Raw genomic sequence first — 17597 nt, 5'->3', positions numbered from 1 at the left:
AAAATTTTTTCCTTCAGGTACTTATCCAATTCCCTTTTGAAAGTCACAATCGAATCTGCCTCCACTGCAACGCAACATTTTTAATGCAGGTTTAAAAAAAATTTTTAAAATTAAAACTAAGAATAGATACAATAAATCAGCAGCAAATGTATATGATCTGACACAATTATATAACTGAACTGAACTTGAAACAAAGCATCTTTTGAGAGACTACCTTTATAATGCCCCCTTAAATTTAGTGTTATTAAGTTCTACAAAATGGTATTACATTATATACTCCCACTGTAAATACAATGTGTAAATCTGTCTCTTACTAGATTGTCTCACACGAGGGTGTTTTATTTGCAATAATCATGAAAATGGTCTCTTTCAATAAGTCATTTTGATCTTTAATGAAGGAAATCTTTTTAGGCTTAACATTGTCATATGTTCAGATCGTGACAGCCCTGTGGGGAGGAGTCAGGGAAAGGACTGATCTTACTCTTTCTCTCTCACCTTTGATTGGCTTTGTGGAGGTCAGCGTGGCCATCGGTAGGAGGAAGATCAATATGACTAGTATAAGAAGGAAGAGAGAGATAATGAGCTGCAGGAGGGTGATAAGAGAGGTGTTGAGGGGGAGGCGGGTTTTCAGCAGGAGGAACACTGCGGCCTGCCATCTGCAAATGAAACACAAGAGTTATCATTGACTTTATAAAATGTACAGTCTCAGTTTTATTGCCCAATTGATCTTTCGGTACAAGTATATGATCTTTACCAATGCATCACTGTTTTCAGTTGTAAGCTATTGTGTTGTTTAGATTGGTAAACTAAAGCTGAAAGGACGCAAACTGCCAGATCTACATAGCTGTAAACTTTCTGATAGGAACTTGGATTTAAATTCAATTAAAAAAAACTTGGCAGAATAAGAAAATTAAAGATTGTGCACACATGATTTTATGGGCTGGATTTTCCTTTTCCCACCTCTACAGGGTCTATGCGGGACTTTCGCCCTCCAACCCAACTTCAACATGATACCAGCTCAGTTTCCTGGGTTGCAGTTATTATCCAGGCATAGCAGGATTCCTACCAACAAGCCTACCAGTGGCTCCCAGGAAAATGCATGCCTTGCTGCAGTTGGACTTACCAAAGGTGGATATTGATACATGGAAGCATTGTGGGGATCAATAGTGGCCATTGATTGCACATCAGCATCTCTTGCATTTAACACTCTTAGGTAGACTTCAGCACTGCCAACCTAAATAAATGAAAATATAAGGAACCATCTGTTAATTTCATAAGAATATAAATAGTTTTCTTCTGCTTACTTCCCCTCCTAAAAGGACAGTGAGTATTGTAAAATGCATCATTTCACTATGCATGTTTGTGTAAGTGTACATGAAGCAATACATGTCTCTTCTTCACCATCTCCCCAACCCATCCCCCATACTCCTGTAAATTATGAACTTTTGACAATTATGAATGGTCCTTAAAGTGATTTTAAACTAAAGTTAATGATAGGGTTGATTAAAAACCATTTTTTTTTAAAGAACTGGTAGTTACTTTTGTGGTCTCTTCATTTGGACCATAGCATAGTTACAATTTTATTACAGAATTCAGCATTTTAGGACATGTGGCAAAGTTGCCATTCAGATATGCAATGTAAGTACATAGGAATGACTCAAATCAGGGAGAAAACACTGGCGAAATGTCTGGTATCCTCCTCATGGTATTATACGGTCAGATTATTAGAGGAAGAAGTGGCCTTCTGGTGGGACAAGACCTCAAATTTGCTGCACAATGAAACATAAACACTATATAAGGAAATTAGACAGTGAAAGACATCTAATGCTAGAAATATTTGTATACTAGTCATATTACATGTTCATTTACATGATCTTAGAATGCTAGAGAAAGGAAAATTAGATTCAAGTGGAATTTTCTGAAAGGAATATTTTAGTTCATGGGGAGTTTACTGAAAATCAAAGTAATAGTCTTCTACATCCCACAGACCCTATCATTGTAAATGTGAATTGTGTTCCACAATTCAGAGATACAAAGGACCCACATCAAAAATGGAAAAATTACCAGCACTTTAATTATAACATATATATATATACCACAGGAATGATTTCAAAGCTATAATCACATGCTAGGGTTCAGATGATGATTATAAATGGGTTAGATTTTGCACTCAAGATTTATAATGTCAAATAACCCCACCCCCTCCCCCAGTTGGAGCAACATCCTGGTACCTATTATTCTCTATATCCTGGCTGGTAACAGTATTAGATCAGGATAACTCCAAAGTGTATTGTTTTCAATTATTATTAAGTTTTCAATAAGATAAAATGTCCGACCTCCATTTTCCTAAGCAACGTGGTGGAAGTAGAAGAGGAAACTGTGCAACTACAGGGATGGATGAAAGAAGTGTGTTTAGTGACTGTGACACTCAGAATGCCACCAATTCTGTTTCTTTAATATCTTCTATTGCTGGCAGTAACTATAGGGGGTTTATGCTCACTTATTTCTGCTTAATTGTGAGAGTGAAGGAGTATGGTGTGGTATTCAGCAACAACACCAAAGGGAAATCAGGGGATATTAACCGTGGGAAGAATAATGTGATTATAGAAGCCTCACCAACAGAATTTCAAACTATATTTTACTTCTGGCAACTAGCAACAATTTGTCGGGTGACCATTCTGCAGCATCTGCATGCTGCATACTCAACTTTCAGTTGGCAATAAATGTTCCATGTCCATTTTTAGGACTAAGTTATAGAATCATAGACTGATAGAGCACAGAAAGAGACCGTTCAGCCCATCGTGCCTGTGCTAGCTCTTCTGAAAGAGCTATCCAATTAGTCCCAATCCCCCACTCTTTCCCCATAGCCCTGCAAATTTATCCTTTTCAAGTATCTATCCAATTCCCTTTTGAAAGTTATTATTGAATCTGCTTCCACCACCCTTTCAGGCAGTGCATTCCAGATCATATCATCGCTGTGTAAAAAATGTTTTCCTCATCTCGCCTCTGGTTCTTAAGCCAATTATCTTAAATCTGTGTCCTCTGGTTACCAACCCTCCTGCCAGTGGAAACAGATTCTCCTTGTTTACTCTATCAAAACCCTTCATGATTTTGAGCACCTCTATTAAATCTCCCCATAACCTTCTCTGCTTTAAGGAGAACAGAGTTCTGAGGGAAGACTGGAGAAATTTGTACTTTTTAATCTTGAAACAAGGAACAACAAGCGGGCCTCATAGAATAATATATTTTTAATTTGTTCTCGGGATGTGGGTGATGCTGACAAGGCCACGTTTATTGCCATCCCGCGGCACTTGTTATAAACAGGAGCAGGAGGCATTAAGAGTCAACCACATAGTATGGCACTGAAGTCACATCTCAGCCAGAGTCAGCAAGGGCGGCAGATTCCCTTCGCTAAAGGTTGTTAGTGAACCAAGTTGGGTTTTTAGAACAATCCACAGTCATTTTTTTCCGCAGCCCACAAATTACCAGATTTATTAAAATCAATTTTACAATTTGCCATGGTAGAATTTGAACTCACAACTCCAGTAACACAACCACTACACTACAGTATATAAGATAGTCAACAGTAGAGAAAAAACTAAAGCTAGAATACTACTTTAAATTGAACTATGCCACTAGGACAACAAGTTGCAGGTTTAAACTGAGGGGCAAATTTAGGACTGATGGTGGAACTTAGTTACTTTTCACACAAAAAGTGATCAACAGATAAAATGGATTTCCAGAAAGAATTATTTAAAAAGTAGTTGGTTGTGACAGTCAGGGTGGGGGAGGGGGAAGAGACATTGTTGATGCATTCTGAATGGATCAGCAAAGATGGGCTGAATGACCGTGCTCATCTGTATGTATCTTGCAATCACCAGCATTAAGCCTGCATTACCCAGATTACAAATAGGAAAATATAACCTATTGTGCTTTTGATTTGGTAAATGTAAGTATTGTGTCAATGTGTCATTTACATATACCTGAGGAATTCCATTGAGCTGGCCAGTTGTGAGGGACGGTTTTACTGGTAGGGATCGCACCGGAACTTTCCACCGTCCACTGATAACCTGATTGTGATGATCAAATACATCAATCTTTGCCCAGCCTCTGGAAATCAGGCGCTGAATTTCCTGGCCATATGGATCAAAGCCACCAGCAGCTTGGAGCTCAATTACCAGCGAGATTCCAGGGGAAGGACGGACTCTAACAGCAGATACAAACAAAAAACAGTTAGAAAAAGTACAACTTTGACCTTTTCTCTTCAAGACCTTTGAACACATTGTTGTCTCCCAGAATCACGGCCATCTCTCCCACAGCTCCTTGTCTGAATCCCTCCAATGAGGTTTCAGCACCTTGCACAGCATCAAAACAACCCTAACCAAAGTAATAAATGACATTCTCTGTGACTGACCTTGGTGCATTATCCTCACTTATCCTCCTCGACCTCTCTGCAGCCTTTGACACGGTTGACCACACCATTCTCCTCCAGCACCTCTCTCCCCTTATCCAGCACTATGACACTGCACTCATTTGGTTCCGCTCCTACCTCTCCAATCGTAGCCAGAGCATCACCAGCAATGGCTTCTCTTTCCATCACTGGATTGTCACCTCCAGAGTCCCCCAAGGATCTATTCCTTGGTCCCCTCCTCTTTCTCAGTTACATGTCACTTCTTGGTGACATCAACCACAGACACAAGATCAGCTTCCACATATATACCAATAGCACCCAACTTTACCTATCCACCATCTCTGTTGATCCCTCCATTGCCTTCATGCTGTCAGTCTGCTTGTCCAGCACCCAGACATGGATGAGCTTCAACTTCCTCTAGTTAAACATTGGGAATAGTAATCCATCATCTTTTGTCCCCGCCACAAACTCCCTACCCTTGCCATCGACTCGATCCCTCTCCTCCACCACTCTCTCAGGCTGAATCAGACAGTTTAAAACTTTGCTTCCAACCCATACCCTCCAAGTCATAAAGACCTCCTATTTCTACCTGTGACATCGTCCACCTCCACCCAAGCTAAAGCCTGTCTGCTGCTGAAACCTTCATACATGCCTTGCACCTATTTTATGGGCTTATAACAGGTGCAACTGTAACCAATGAAGAACTGTGGATGCCTGATCTGTACAGGTAGTCAGGTCACTGATAAATTGGCTGGCCTTTTTTTTAGGTGACCCTGGTGGCTGCCTGAAATGAGTGCATGAGCCTCATTTCAATTAAACGAGACTCCTGCCCTCGTTTCAGACCCAGATTTCTACATTTTGTTTGCCTTAGTTGTAGCTTGCAATGCATCTTCTCTGGGTCTTGAGCAGCCTAACCAGCTGTCCTTAAAACATCTCAAGTACATTCAGGCTGGCTGAGTTAAATGGTGAGTGCATTGAGTAGCCAAAGACTGGCTGAGCAGGAGCAGGTGTTGATAGCAGCAGACCACACAGGCATTCGCTGTCTAGATGGCCAGCTTGTGTACATTCTCTGCTGATAAGCCCAGTGATCCAAAGTTCACAGGGTCTGTATTTAAAATAATGCTTATGCAGCACAGAACAATATAGCCAGTGGAGAGTGACCCAATGCACCTGCAACAGCTGACAGCAAACTGAGTCTACTACTCGCATCTGTGCAATGGTCAAGGACAAGCTCTCAACACTGTAGGAAAATCTGCTGCAGAGTCCCAACGGCAGATGCAAGTCAGAACATATCTTGTGAATGTGTACACTGCTGTCATTGAAGCCTTGGGCTCTAATATGGGTTGGGGTCTCTCTCCTCTGGCTTTGACAGCCTTGAGGATTGGACTGAGAGAACCATGAGGCACTGATCTCATGATAGCAGGCCAGATGGCACCACAGGGTATGCGGAGGCAGTGCCCAGCAGCAGTGGCATAGCTGCAATGCGCATAGATTCTCATGTTGCTGTCTCTCAAATCAACAGAGAGCTGGATCCTCCTACCACCTCTTTCTAATGTGTAGTTGTAGCATAAAGGACAAGGAGGCCCTGCAGGTGCTGGAGCCAGTAATTGGGCCAGTTCATGGAGATGCAACTGCCTTGCCCCCTTACTTACTCCCGCCATGCAGTAGGCACCTAGATTGAGCACTACAACAGGTTTCTAGATGATGTAAACCACGATGGCACCAAAGGGGAGCACCAGTATATAAAACATACGGGTGTAGTGTATGTAACCGTCTACCTTTAAGAGACTATGGCCTAGAAATTGGGTTCTGGCGTAGGCAGGGCTTTAGCGCCGGAAGTTAGTGCCGGCGCTAAGTCCCTCTGCGCACGCCAAAAATTCAGTAGTGCCGCGCCCAAATGGCTGCCGGCGCTACTGAAGGGTCGTTGCGGCGGTACATCGGCGCTAACTGCCGTTTCGCGCCGCAATTCCGGCGCTGCGGCACCCGATGCGGTGCGGCAGGCTGGGGACGTGCAGGCCTCCTCCTCCCGTTAAGGAGGAGCTGCCTGCACCCGGCCGCGGCCCGCGCAAATCAGCTTAAAAATGAGCCCGGCACCTCGGACAAGTGCCGGGCTTGCATCTGTTCCGGGGGGGGGGGGGGGAGAAGTCCGGGGAGGGAGCTGCGGGCAGGCGGCCGGCGGGAAAGTGGCCGGCCGCCGCGGGGCCTTTAATGCGCCGGCGCAAACTGGAGTAAGGCACCTCTGACAGAACGTTGCTTGCGGCTGCCACGGGCGAGGCGGCCGCAACTCAATTTCGGAGTTCGGGCGGGTTACCACGGCAACCGGGACGCTGCGCACACCGATGACGTCATCGGTGCCGGCGCAGCGCTACCGGTGCAACGCCGATTTAGGGCCCCAGGGAATTTTTAAACTGGCCATAACTCTGGCGCTAGTCCCTCTAGCGCCTCAAAAGCGGCGCTAAGGCAACTGAATTTCTAGGCCTATGTATGTAACCGTTCACCTTTAAGAGAACTATTTTAGGTGTGGCACTACTTGTTTGGCTTCTGTATACGGTAATACCGACGGTGACCACACCGGTATATAAGTGCTGTGGCATGACTTATTGGGCAGATTCGCCCTGACCTTCGAATAGTAAAGTCCTGTTGTATGTTACTCCTGAAGTCTGTGTCGTAATTAACTGCACAAACCACAGACTTTACAGTGGCGACGAGTCCGATCGTACCCTGCGGCAACAATATTTTCAAGCAACGAAAGAGCGTCGAAAAGAGGCAACCGCCCTCGTCATTCGGCTGGGAGAAAACTCAAGGCTGCAGCAATAGAAAGGAGGAAGACTTTAGCGACAAAAACTTCCATCAGCAACAGGCACTGACTGTCCCTTCTGCCACGGTGACTGTGAGTAAGGGAAAGTGAAAAGAATAGCCGGAGGATAAGGGCTGGGCACTCGACCACGGTCGAGGGGGAAAAGGAGCCGGACAAAAAGTCGGGTCCAACGGCGTCGTGAGAGACCGCGACCGGCGGGAAAAGCCGGGCGGTGACCGAAGCCACGAAGCGCTGCGACCGGGAGTGTAGGCGCGGGAAGAGAGAAACTCAGCCGCAGCCGGGGAGAGAAGCACCGGACTGCGAGAGGGCTGGGAGGCGCGATTGGGGTCCGAGCGAGCGGGAGAGGCAGAGCCGACCAAGAGAGACTGCGCGAGAGCCAGTCCAGCGGCTGAACTGTCCTCCGTCAATGGGGTGTAACCAGCGGCGGTAGAGCCGAGCGAGCGGGAGAGAGGCAGAGCCGAGCAAGGGGAACTGTGCGAGAGCCAGTCCAGCGGCTGAACTGTCCTCCGTCAACGGGGTGTACCCAGCGCCGGTAGAGCCGAGCGAGCGGGAGAGAGACAGAGCCGAGCAAGGGGAACTGTGCGAGAGCCAGCCCAGCGGCTGAACCTGTTCGCCGTCAACGGGGTACCCAGAGCCGGTCGCCCTGCCATAAAAAAAAAAAAGGGAAAGCCTTGAAGCCGACGCGCAGGCTGTGAACCTGAAAGCCAGCGGCCGTCGCCCGTGGGGAAAGTGTACCCCTCCCGCCAGGGAAGAAACGCGGGAAGCCGCCATTAGGCGGGGAAGAAGACAGAAGCGGGAAACCGCCATTGAAGTGGGCGGGGAGAGAAGATAAGAGTGGGAAACCGCCATTTTCGCGGGAAAACCGCCATCTTAGAAAAAAAAAAGAAATAATAATTTAAAGAAATACTTGTGTTGTTCCCAAAGAGAGGAAGATGCCTAAGCGTGGTAACATCAATGATTTTAATTCCGAGGTAGAAGACGGCCACGTACGTGGAACGCATTGAGATCTATTGTGAGGCCAATAAAATAGAAGAAGATGACAAAGCTATAACCTTGCTGAACTCGATGGGCGCAAAGACATACGGGCTCTTGAAGCATCTACTAGCACCAGCTAAACCGGCGGATCAGACTTTCGATGATATTGTGGCTGTCCTGAAGGACCACTTGAACCCTACACCGTTGATGTTGGCTGAACGATTCAAATTCTATGCGAGAACGCAACGGAAAGACGAAAGCAACGCGGAATACTTGGTTGAACTGCGGAGGCTAGCGAAAGACTGTCAGTTTAGGGACAACCTGGAAGAGGCACTGAGAGACAAATTCGTGTGCGGAATGTTGAAGGAAGAAACACAAAAACGACTGCTTGAAGAGAACGATCTTCCACTTGATAAGGCTGTCCTTATCGCAGCATCAAGCGAAGCCGCAGTGAAAGGAACTGCGGAAATGCAGCTAAAGGCAGCGGCACTCAGGGTACAACAAATTACTTCGGGTACAACGAAATGCTATCATTGTGGAAAGACAACACACGACCAGAACCAATGCTGGTTTAAAAACCAAGAATGTAGGAAATGTGGCAAGCTTGGTCACATAGCTAAGGTATGCCGGTCAGGAAAGGAGACCAACAATAATGAGTCACCACAAAAGTGGTACAGAAAGGTACATGAGGTGACTAGGAAGAGTCCGGAGGAACAGAAGTCGGACTCACACTCCAACTGCAAAGGACTGGATAGTTTGAGAATTCACAATGTGAGTAATGAAGCTGACCGACAAACTATCTGGATCACACTACAGATTGCAAAAGTCCAAGTGAAAATGGAAGTGGACACCGGATCGGCGCTGACGGTCATGAATAAGCATGACTATAAAAAGTTATTCAAGCATATTCCACTACGGGATACAGAACTAGTACTACAGACATACACGGGGCACAAAGTATTCCCCATCGGAAAGATAGAAGTCAAGGTGAGATACAAGGATAAAGATTACCAAAGGATGGACCTGTATGTGCTGCCCAAGGGAGGTCCACCACTTCTGGGACGGGAGTGGATCCGGAAAATAAAGATAGACTGGCATTCACTAAACACCATGACGGTGGATTCCGGAAAGGAAGATGTCAAACCTGAACGGTTGTCCAGAATATTGGACGAAGCTAAAGAGGTATTCCAGCAAGGACTGGGAACACTGCGAGGAATTAAAGCAAAGGTTAAGATTGCAGAACATGCAAGCCCAAAATTTTTCAAAGCCAGATCGGTACCTTATGCGATACGACCAGCTGTGGAGGCAGAACTGGAAGAACTTGAACGATCAGGGGTACTGTCAAAAGTGGACTGGAGTGAGTGGGCCACGCCCATTGTTCCCGTCATGAAGTCTTCACCAAGTAATAAGCCAGGGGGACCGGGGAAGGTCCGCATCTGCGGAGACTTCAAGATCACAGTGAATCCGGTGCTTCACACGGTACAATACCCGCTTCCGCGGATTGAAGATATCTTTGCTTCGTTGGCTGGAGGGAAACACTTCACCAAGATAGACCTGGCTCAGGCATACTTACAAATGGAAGTCGAGGAAGAGTCACGCCAGTACCTCACCATCAACACACACAGAGGATTGTATCGTTATAATAGACTGGTTTTTGGGGTAGCTTCGGCTCCAGCAATTTGGCAGAGGGCCATGGAGCAGGTATTACAAGGAATTCCAAGCACGCAGTGCTACTTAGACGATATCCTAATTACGGGAGAAGATGAGGAAGAACACCTCACAAATTTGAAACTGGTGCTCACCAGGTTGAAGGAATATGGCCTTCGAGTTAATCGCAAGAAGTGTGAGTTTTTCCAAAAACGGATCTCGTACTGCGGTCATGTCATTGACCGAGAGGGGCTGCACAAGTCACCTGACAAGATAGAAGCTGTCGTGAAGGCCCCCGCTCCAGAAAACGTATCACAGTTAAGATCATTCTTGGGGTTGATTAATTATTATCACAAGTTTCTGCCAAATCTATCCACGGTGCTGCATCCGCTGAATGCTCTGTTGCGGAAAGAAATACCATGGAAGTGGAGTGAGGAATGTAAAAAGGCTTTTCGCAGAAGCAAGGAGTTGATTACCTCTGAAGAAGTGTTGGCTCATTTCAACCCAACGTTACCCCTTCGTCTAGCTTGTGACGCTTCCCCTTATGGAATTGGAGCAGTACTTTCACACAAGTTACCAAATGGCTCGGAAAGGCCAGTGGCATTCGCGTCCCGATCATTGACCTCCGCGGAGCTAAATTATGCTCAAATAGATAGGGAGGCCCTCAGCCTTGTGTGGGGCGTGAAGAAATTCAATCATTACCTGCAAGGTAAGAAGTTCACATTACTGACAGACCACCAGCCGTTGGTGTCCATATTCAACCCAAACAAGGCCGTTTCCACCATGACAGCACAAAGGTTACAAAGGTGGTCCGTGTTACTTGGGGCACACCAATATGACATCGAATACAAAAGGTCCAAACAGCATGGAAATGCTGATGGGTTATCGCGCTTGCCATTGCCGATAGTAGAAGAAGCGACTACATTGGACCCGGTAGAGATGTTCCACTCATCCATAGTGGAGTGTCTACCAATAACAAATTCGATGATCGAAAACGAAACAAGAAATGACCCGACTCTTTCACGAGTCTATGATTTAACGGTGGAGGGATGGCCAGCACAGGGCGAACCAACACTGCAAGCATTTTCACAGAGGAAAGAACAGCTGTCAGTGTGTAGGGGAACCCTGATGTGTGGATCTAGAGTGGTGATTCCACCCAAACTTCAAAAGAAGGTGTTAAAGGAGCTGCACGAGGGACATCTGGGTGGAGTGAAGATGAAGAACCTAGCAAGAGCGTTTGTATGGTGGCCAGGCATCGATGTAGACATCGAAGAAATCACTAAGAACTGCCTAGGATGTCAGAAGGTTCAGAACGCGCCACCACAGGCTCCGCTGCATCCATGGGAGTGGCCCTCATCTCCTTGGCAAAGGGTACACATCGACTTTGCTGGTCCATTTATGGACTCAATGTTCCTAATAGCGGTGGATGCCCACTCCAAGTGGCCAGAGGTAATAAAGATGACCACCACCACCACGGAAAAAACCATCACAGTGTTAAGGACTATGTTTGCTAGGAATGGCCTGCCGGAACAGATCTGTTCTGATAATGGACCACAATTTGTGTCCGAAGAATTCAAGAAATTCTTAAAGAGCAATGGGGTTAAGCACTACACGTCAGCCCCATACCATCCCGCCTCCAATGGATTGGCTGAAAGGTTTGTCCAGACCTTCAAGAAGGCCATCAAGGCCATGGGTAATGAAGACATTAATCTACAACATAAGGTGGATAGCTGCTTGTTGGCGTACAGGAATGCAACACATGCGGTCACAAATCAAACTCCCGCCATGATGTTTTTTAATAGACGACTAAGATGCCGGCTGGATTTGCTCAAGCCAAACGTCAGAAGGGACGTAGAGAACCGGCAATTCCAGGGCACGAATGAAAGGGCCACTAGATCTTTTCAAATAGGTCAACAAGTTTTGGCCCGGGACTACCGTACCGAGAAATGGCAGCCTGGAACTATTGGAAAAAGGCTAGGGCCGTTGATGTATACGGTGGATCTTGGGGACAGTATAATAAGGCACCATGTTGACCAGATCATAGGGTCAGCCACAACTGGCCAACCTACTTCACCACCTTACCCGGTTACTGTTGAAACCGAGATACCCAGAACACCTACCTCCGATCTGGTAATACTGGAATCAGAGGAACCTGACACTGTCTTTCAAGCCGAATCGACTTTGTCAGAAGCACCTACTACCCCGCCAGGAATGACGACACCACTGAGGCGTTATCCGGACAGAGTCCGGAAACCTCCAGAGACTGAATCTGTGAACTGTCTTGCATAAAGTTGTATATATGTTATACTGTATGTTTAATGGGAAATACGTATGTTGTAAGCTAAAAAGGGAGGATTGTAGTGTATGTAACCGTCTACCTTTAAGAGACTATGTATGTAACCGTTCACCTTTAAGAGAACTATTTTAGGTGTGGCACTACTTGTTTGGCTTCTGTATACGGTAATACCGACGGTGACCACACCGGTATATAAGTGCTGTGGCATGACTTATTGGGCAGATTCGCCTTGACCTTCGAATAGTAAAGTCCTGTTGTATGTTACTCCTGAAGTCTGTGTCGTAATTAACTGCACAAACCACAGACTTTACAACGGGGCACATACTTTATATTTTAGCTGTATTTCAATTCAACTAGAGGTTTTTGTGATGGTATTGGATAATGGATAATGTTTCGACAGAGGGAAGGAACAGGTTTCCCTGGTGGTGTAAACTGATGCAATATTCACCCTTTTTGGTCCCTATAAACCAGTGGCCTTGCTAATACAGTGGGTGTCACATATTGTAAAAGAGCAGAGCCTCCGACCCTCCATGAGCAATACCAATGGGGCAGTGTCCAATGTACATCCATCACACTTTATTACACAGACAAAACAATAATTTTTTTAATTTTTTTATAAAACAGTCATTGTCCTGGACTCTGAAATTTATAATCAGTTACAATTCTCTTGATGGACTTCAGAGCTTTATATTTAGCTGTAAGTATCTGGATTTGCCTATTTAGAAAAGTGACCTTAATTGCACAGGTCAAGTTATCAGCTAAACATAACAATCGGGCTCCAGACCCTGGACTAGCCCCAAGCATTTCCTTTGGGGATTGGCTAGTTACATTAAAAGCATGGTATCTGGAGGATAATGGATTAGCTCAGCGAATACAAGGCAGCAAATCCAATCTTCTAGATGTTGACCAGCCTGTTGTGCACTACCATCATGTTCTGTTTTGAATCTAATCATGGGAGTCATAGGACATCATAAATTAAAAGAACAAATTCTAAGGGGCCGATTTTCCCGCAGGCGCGGGGAATTGTTGGGTTCCGACACAAATCTAAATGGGTCTGCCACATCGATGCAATTTTCCCTCAATTGGCCAATTCATTTCCAGTGTGTGGGAAGCCTTGCTAATTGTCCAATTCGAGTCAGAAATCCCCACAGTATGATGTCATCATTCGTGGTGCTTTCAAGGTCCACAGCAAGCACTGCATCCTCTGAAGGCTTCCAAACGAACCATACAGGATGGCAGAGGAGCCTGCAGCAGCTGTGGCCAGTGTCAGACCCCGAGCTGCCTCCAAATTCGACGAGGCTTCACTGCAGGCATTATTGGATGGGGTTAGGGCCCACAGGGAGGTCCTCTTCCCTAGGTCATGGAGGAAGAGGCCTCCCACTGAGACCAAGGCTGCATGGATGCAGGTGTCAGCAGATGTCAACTCGCTGGGAGTAACCAGAAGAACCTTGGCATTACATCTCTAGCTCCTTCCTTTACTCCCCCACAGTACCATCCCCACTGTGGAGGAGGAAGAGGCTGTGCAGCCAGACTCCTCAGAGGAAGCTCCAACCTCTGAGGGCGCAGCATCAGCAGAAGTAATCGCACCCAGCACCAGCGCAGCCACTCACACCTCGGGGGGACCTTCAGGACATAGAGTAGTGTTGTCACCTGGTGTTTCACAGCTCACAAGTGAGCATCAGCAGATTGTGGAGACAGGGACAGCAGGGGAAAGTCCTCGTCGGAGGGCGCAGGACTCTGCCAGCTCAGCTCAGCTGCATGTCGACCCTCTGCCTCTGGGTCCATCCGCAAGAGAAGAGGTGATGGATCTCCATGCACAGATGCAGGAGTCTCTGGCAGGTTTTGTCTCCAGGGTCGCTGCGAGTGTGGAGCGAATGGAGGAGTCCATAGCGAAGATGAGCTGAGCCTTTGCGTAGTCATTGGCGCATGAACGCATCACCATGCAAAGGTTGGCACCCTCCATGGAGGAGATAAGTCGCCAGGGTATGGAAAACATGGTGAGTGTTCATTATAGAATGACATCTCTTGAGGAGCGATGGGCATCTATTGAACAGAGAAACCAGACCTTCATGGAAGTCCTTCTGAGTAGGACTGCCAGTGCAGATACAGGTCCCCATGGCCCCCTGATGTGCAGCAAGGTGCTCTCAAGCCACATCCAAGCACTGGCCCCTTCTGGCCTGTGCAGCTTCAGGTGAGTGAGCAGCAGCCTGGCACTCCTGCTGCTGTTCCTGGTTCTGCTGCTGATGCCTCTGCTGCTGGAGATCCTCTAATGGCATGAAGGGAAGGGAAAAAAGGCCTCCCATACTTCTGGTAGATGCCTCCGTTGAGGAAGCGCTGAGTGAGGGTGCAGAACGGTGCTTCACAGGAGCTCACACTGGAGAAGTGTGTGAGGCTCCAACCTTCCACAGCTGTGCCTAAGCCTTGAACAAGTTGCCCCAAGCCTGAAACAACAAGGTCCTGCAACCTATAAATGCTGTCTGATTAAATCTCTTCTTTCCTGATTGACCTGCAGCTGAAAGTAAGCGAGCCGATATTGTTCGTGCCAGGTTTCATCAGCAGTGTTCCCACCAGGCGTGTTTAGCGTGGGAAAAGGCTGAAAGTAGCAAGGGCCCCTTAAAATGGCATTATAGATGCCAATTATTGGTGATTAGGGTGCCTAAAGACCAGTCCCGCCTGCTGCGGGCGGGACTGATTCGGGTCGCATTGAAACGCTGGGGCGGGGAATCAGGCGGCGGGGGGAGGTCACGAACACCTATTTTTGCGATTTCCCCTCCCCCCCACACGCCTGAAACCACGCCTGACGGCTCCAGGAAAATCGAGACCCAAGTGTCTGCTCAAGTTGAGAGTTAACTTTATTGGTCCAACGGGAGGAGCTTTAGTCTGTATCTAAACCGTACCTGCGAGTGTTTGATCTGGTGTGAAAAGGGTGAAAAATTTAATTCACCAGTGCTAATATTCATCACTTTGAGCACAAATTTCACTCTCCAATTTGTTTCTAGAAACATGGTCAACAAACAATAAGTATGTCCACAAATGAGGTTGATCAGATGCCATTACAAGTGAGCTTTGGTCAGTTCATGTCACAACTCTATATTACTTATATTCCATTTTAACAAATTTCTAAAATTCTCCTCATCGGTACAGATCACTTGTGCAATATAACCAGAACTATCTTAGAAGCAAAATATTTCTACCATATCACCATTACCTTGGCACTGGCTGCTTTGCAGACAATATTCCAAAGCTGCCTTTGAGTCCTTCAGACATGTAGTGAGGTCCGCCTCCCATTTCACAGTACACTGCAGGTAAGGCAGATGGTTTCCCCATCTCCTGTCCATTACTGTACAAACCAGTAACCAGGCGGATGAGGCGATATGCAGGGGCAAGGCCAAGAAGAAAATCATAGAAGACAACAAACCCTGCCCTGGAATCAAAAATATCAGTTATGACACAAACAATGCATTATTTAAATATCAGGTTCAAAATAGTTATGGAGCTAAAATAGCAGGCGTGTAGCAGCAAGGGAGGCCGCCATGCATTACGCCTCAAGGCGTTATTTTCAATATTCTGTTCAGTGCTGTAAAGTGTCATTTCAAATGCAACTAGTGCACTAGCATCTGTTTCCAGTCTGCTTCTGAGTTGGCCTGATGGCATTTGGAAATGGTCTTGCATTGTGTAGTATAAATATTGCAGCCATTTCTTTCATAAAACCAAACATGAAAGATCATTAACAAAAGCAGTTTTTGCCTTTTAAGTTGAAACAAATTTTAAAATAAACATCGCCGCACGTTACTGCAGCAAGGAATGGGAGTGTGGTGGCCACAGAGTAGGCCTGTCATCTTAAAATAATTTGGATACTGGAGTGTCTGTGATGGATGGCCTAATTTATTGCATACTGCAAAAGAAATATGATGGAGGATATATAGGCTAGAACCTTTAACTGCACAAGTGCAATGCAAGCACACTTTTACTGAGCTAATGCAATGTTAACCTAGTCTGTAGAATAACTAAACCCAATTTTTGTTGTCTATTTAGATTTTTTATTGGATTTTCTCTCTTCCATCACTATGAGTAACTCACAGCAAGAATCAAATTTACTTCCTCGTCTACTTCTGTCCATGCCACTCTCGGCTTGACTGGAAAAGGTGCACGAGAACAGTTCAGTGACACACACCTCCCCTTCCCCCATTAAGAAACACTGGACTCAACTTAGATCCTTCCTGATACCATGGCCAGTACTGTATTTTTTTTTGGGGGGGGGGTGGGGAGGAGCGACTGGGAGATATAGAGGCCCAGGGCAGGGTGGGGGCTAAGCTGCACTGCTTTCTGCAGCTTCCCATAACCAACACCTTACCACAGCAACTTAATGAAAAGCCATCGCTGCCAATTAGGCTTTTCCTTTCATGACTTCTTGCCCTGGCGGGAGTCGGTGGGGTTATATAGGGCAGGTTAAGCCCAGCAGAGGAGCTGGAGCTCAGCAAATCAGCATCTCACCATGTAATTGAGTTGAGAGGGGAGGAGGGAGGAGAGTTGAGGTTGCGTCAGGCAAAGGAGAAAGGCCGAGCAGCCTGAAAATACGTCACTTGTCCGTGTTTGCACGGCAGACAAAGGAAATGTAAAACAGAGGCTGAAGTGAGGTCAGAATCTTGCAACATAGTTGACCCCAGAGGGGAGTGGAAATACAGGTCAGTTGAGGCAGAGTACGGAAGCTGAGGGGACTGGTAGCTTGCCATCGGTGGAGGGGAATTATCAAGTCCACAACAATGCAAGGAAGAAAATACAGATCATTTGGGAATAGATAGCTTTTAACATACAAAAACTTAGTCCAGTGGTGGAAATAGCCACTAATTATTCACAAGGAAAATTAAAGTACACTTCTATGTAGTACCACAACCTGGTCCAAGGCTGAAAAATTAACTCCTAAGGAACTGGTGGATGGGAGTTGGGTGGAGCATCATGTAACAATGGTGTGCAATGGACCAGTCAGTCAAAAGCAACAGACAGATTCAATTACAAAAGCAAAATACTGCAGGTGTTGGAAATCTGAAATAAAAACAGAAAATGCTGGAAATACTCAGCAGGTCAGGCAGCATCTGTGGAAAGAGAAAGAGTTAATGTTTCAAGTCAATGACCTTTCGTCAGAACTGGTCATCGACAGATTCAATTGGTTATATTCTGTAAAGTAAAAATAGACACGTGAATATTGGTACTTACGCTGGGTCATAGGGGGCAGGTCCTAATGCATCTGGAGGATCCAGTAAATGCTTGGCAATCATTGGTGTCTGAGGTCTGGTGTGGTCCTGTAATACAGTCGGTCAGTCAGTGGGATTTGTTTAAAGTGTTCACACTTTTTGTGAATGTTTTGAGTTCATCAAAGTGGGAAACACCAGCATTGAGAAATGGGCCACGATGCCCAATGTTAACATTAACATTTTCAGGTTAGGTTTAGC

General features: G+C 46.1%; 1 protein-coding gene across 1 annotated transcript in view; it reads right to left on the bottom strand.

Moving 5' to 3' along the window:
• Positions 1 to 269: 269 nt before the first annotated feature.
• ccdc17 (coiled-coil domain containing 17) overlaps positions 270 to 17597 on the bottom strand; it is a 95939-nt gene continuing 78611 nt past the window's right edge. The window contains exons 11-15 of the mRNA XM_085983028.1: positions 17362 to 17447; positions 15356 to 15571; positions 3984 to 4206; positions 1124 to 1234; positions 270 to 656 (exon numbers count right to left, since the gene is read on the bottom strand). Of these exons, the coding sequence (XP_085839154.1) occupies positions 492 to 656; positions 1124 to 1234; positions 3984 to 4206; positions 15356 to 15571; positions 17362 to 17447 (801 nt within the window). The 3' untranslated portion in view covers positions 270 to 491. The remainder of the gene's footprint in view (positions 657 to 1123; positions 1235 to 3983; positions 4207 to 15355; positions 15572 to 17361; positions 17448 to 17597) is intronic.

Source organism: Somniosus microcephalus, chromosome 3, assembly GCF_052327205.1.
Source record: "Somniosus microcephalus isolate GS21.2 chromosome 3, FLI_Smic_1.0, whole genome shotgun sequence".
Taxonomy (NCBI): Eukaryota; Metazoa; Chordata; class Chondrichthyes; order Squaliformes; family Somniosidae; genus Somniosus; species Somniosus microcephalus.
The sequence above is the reverse complement of the archived record's forward strand: the minus strand, read 5'-3'. Positions and strand labels throughout refer to the sequence as shown.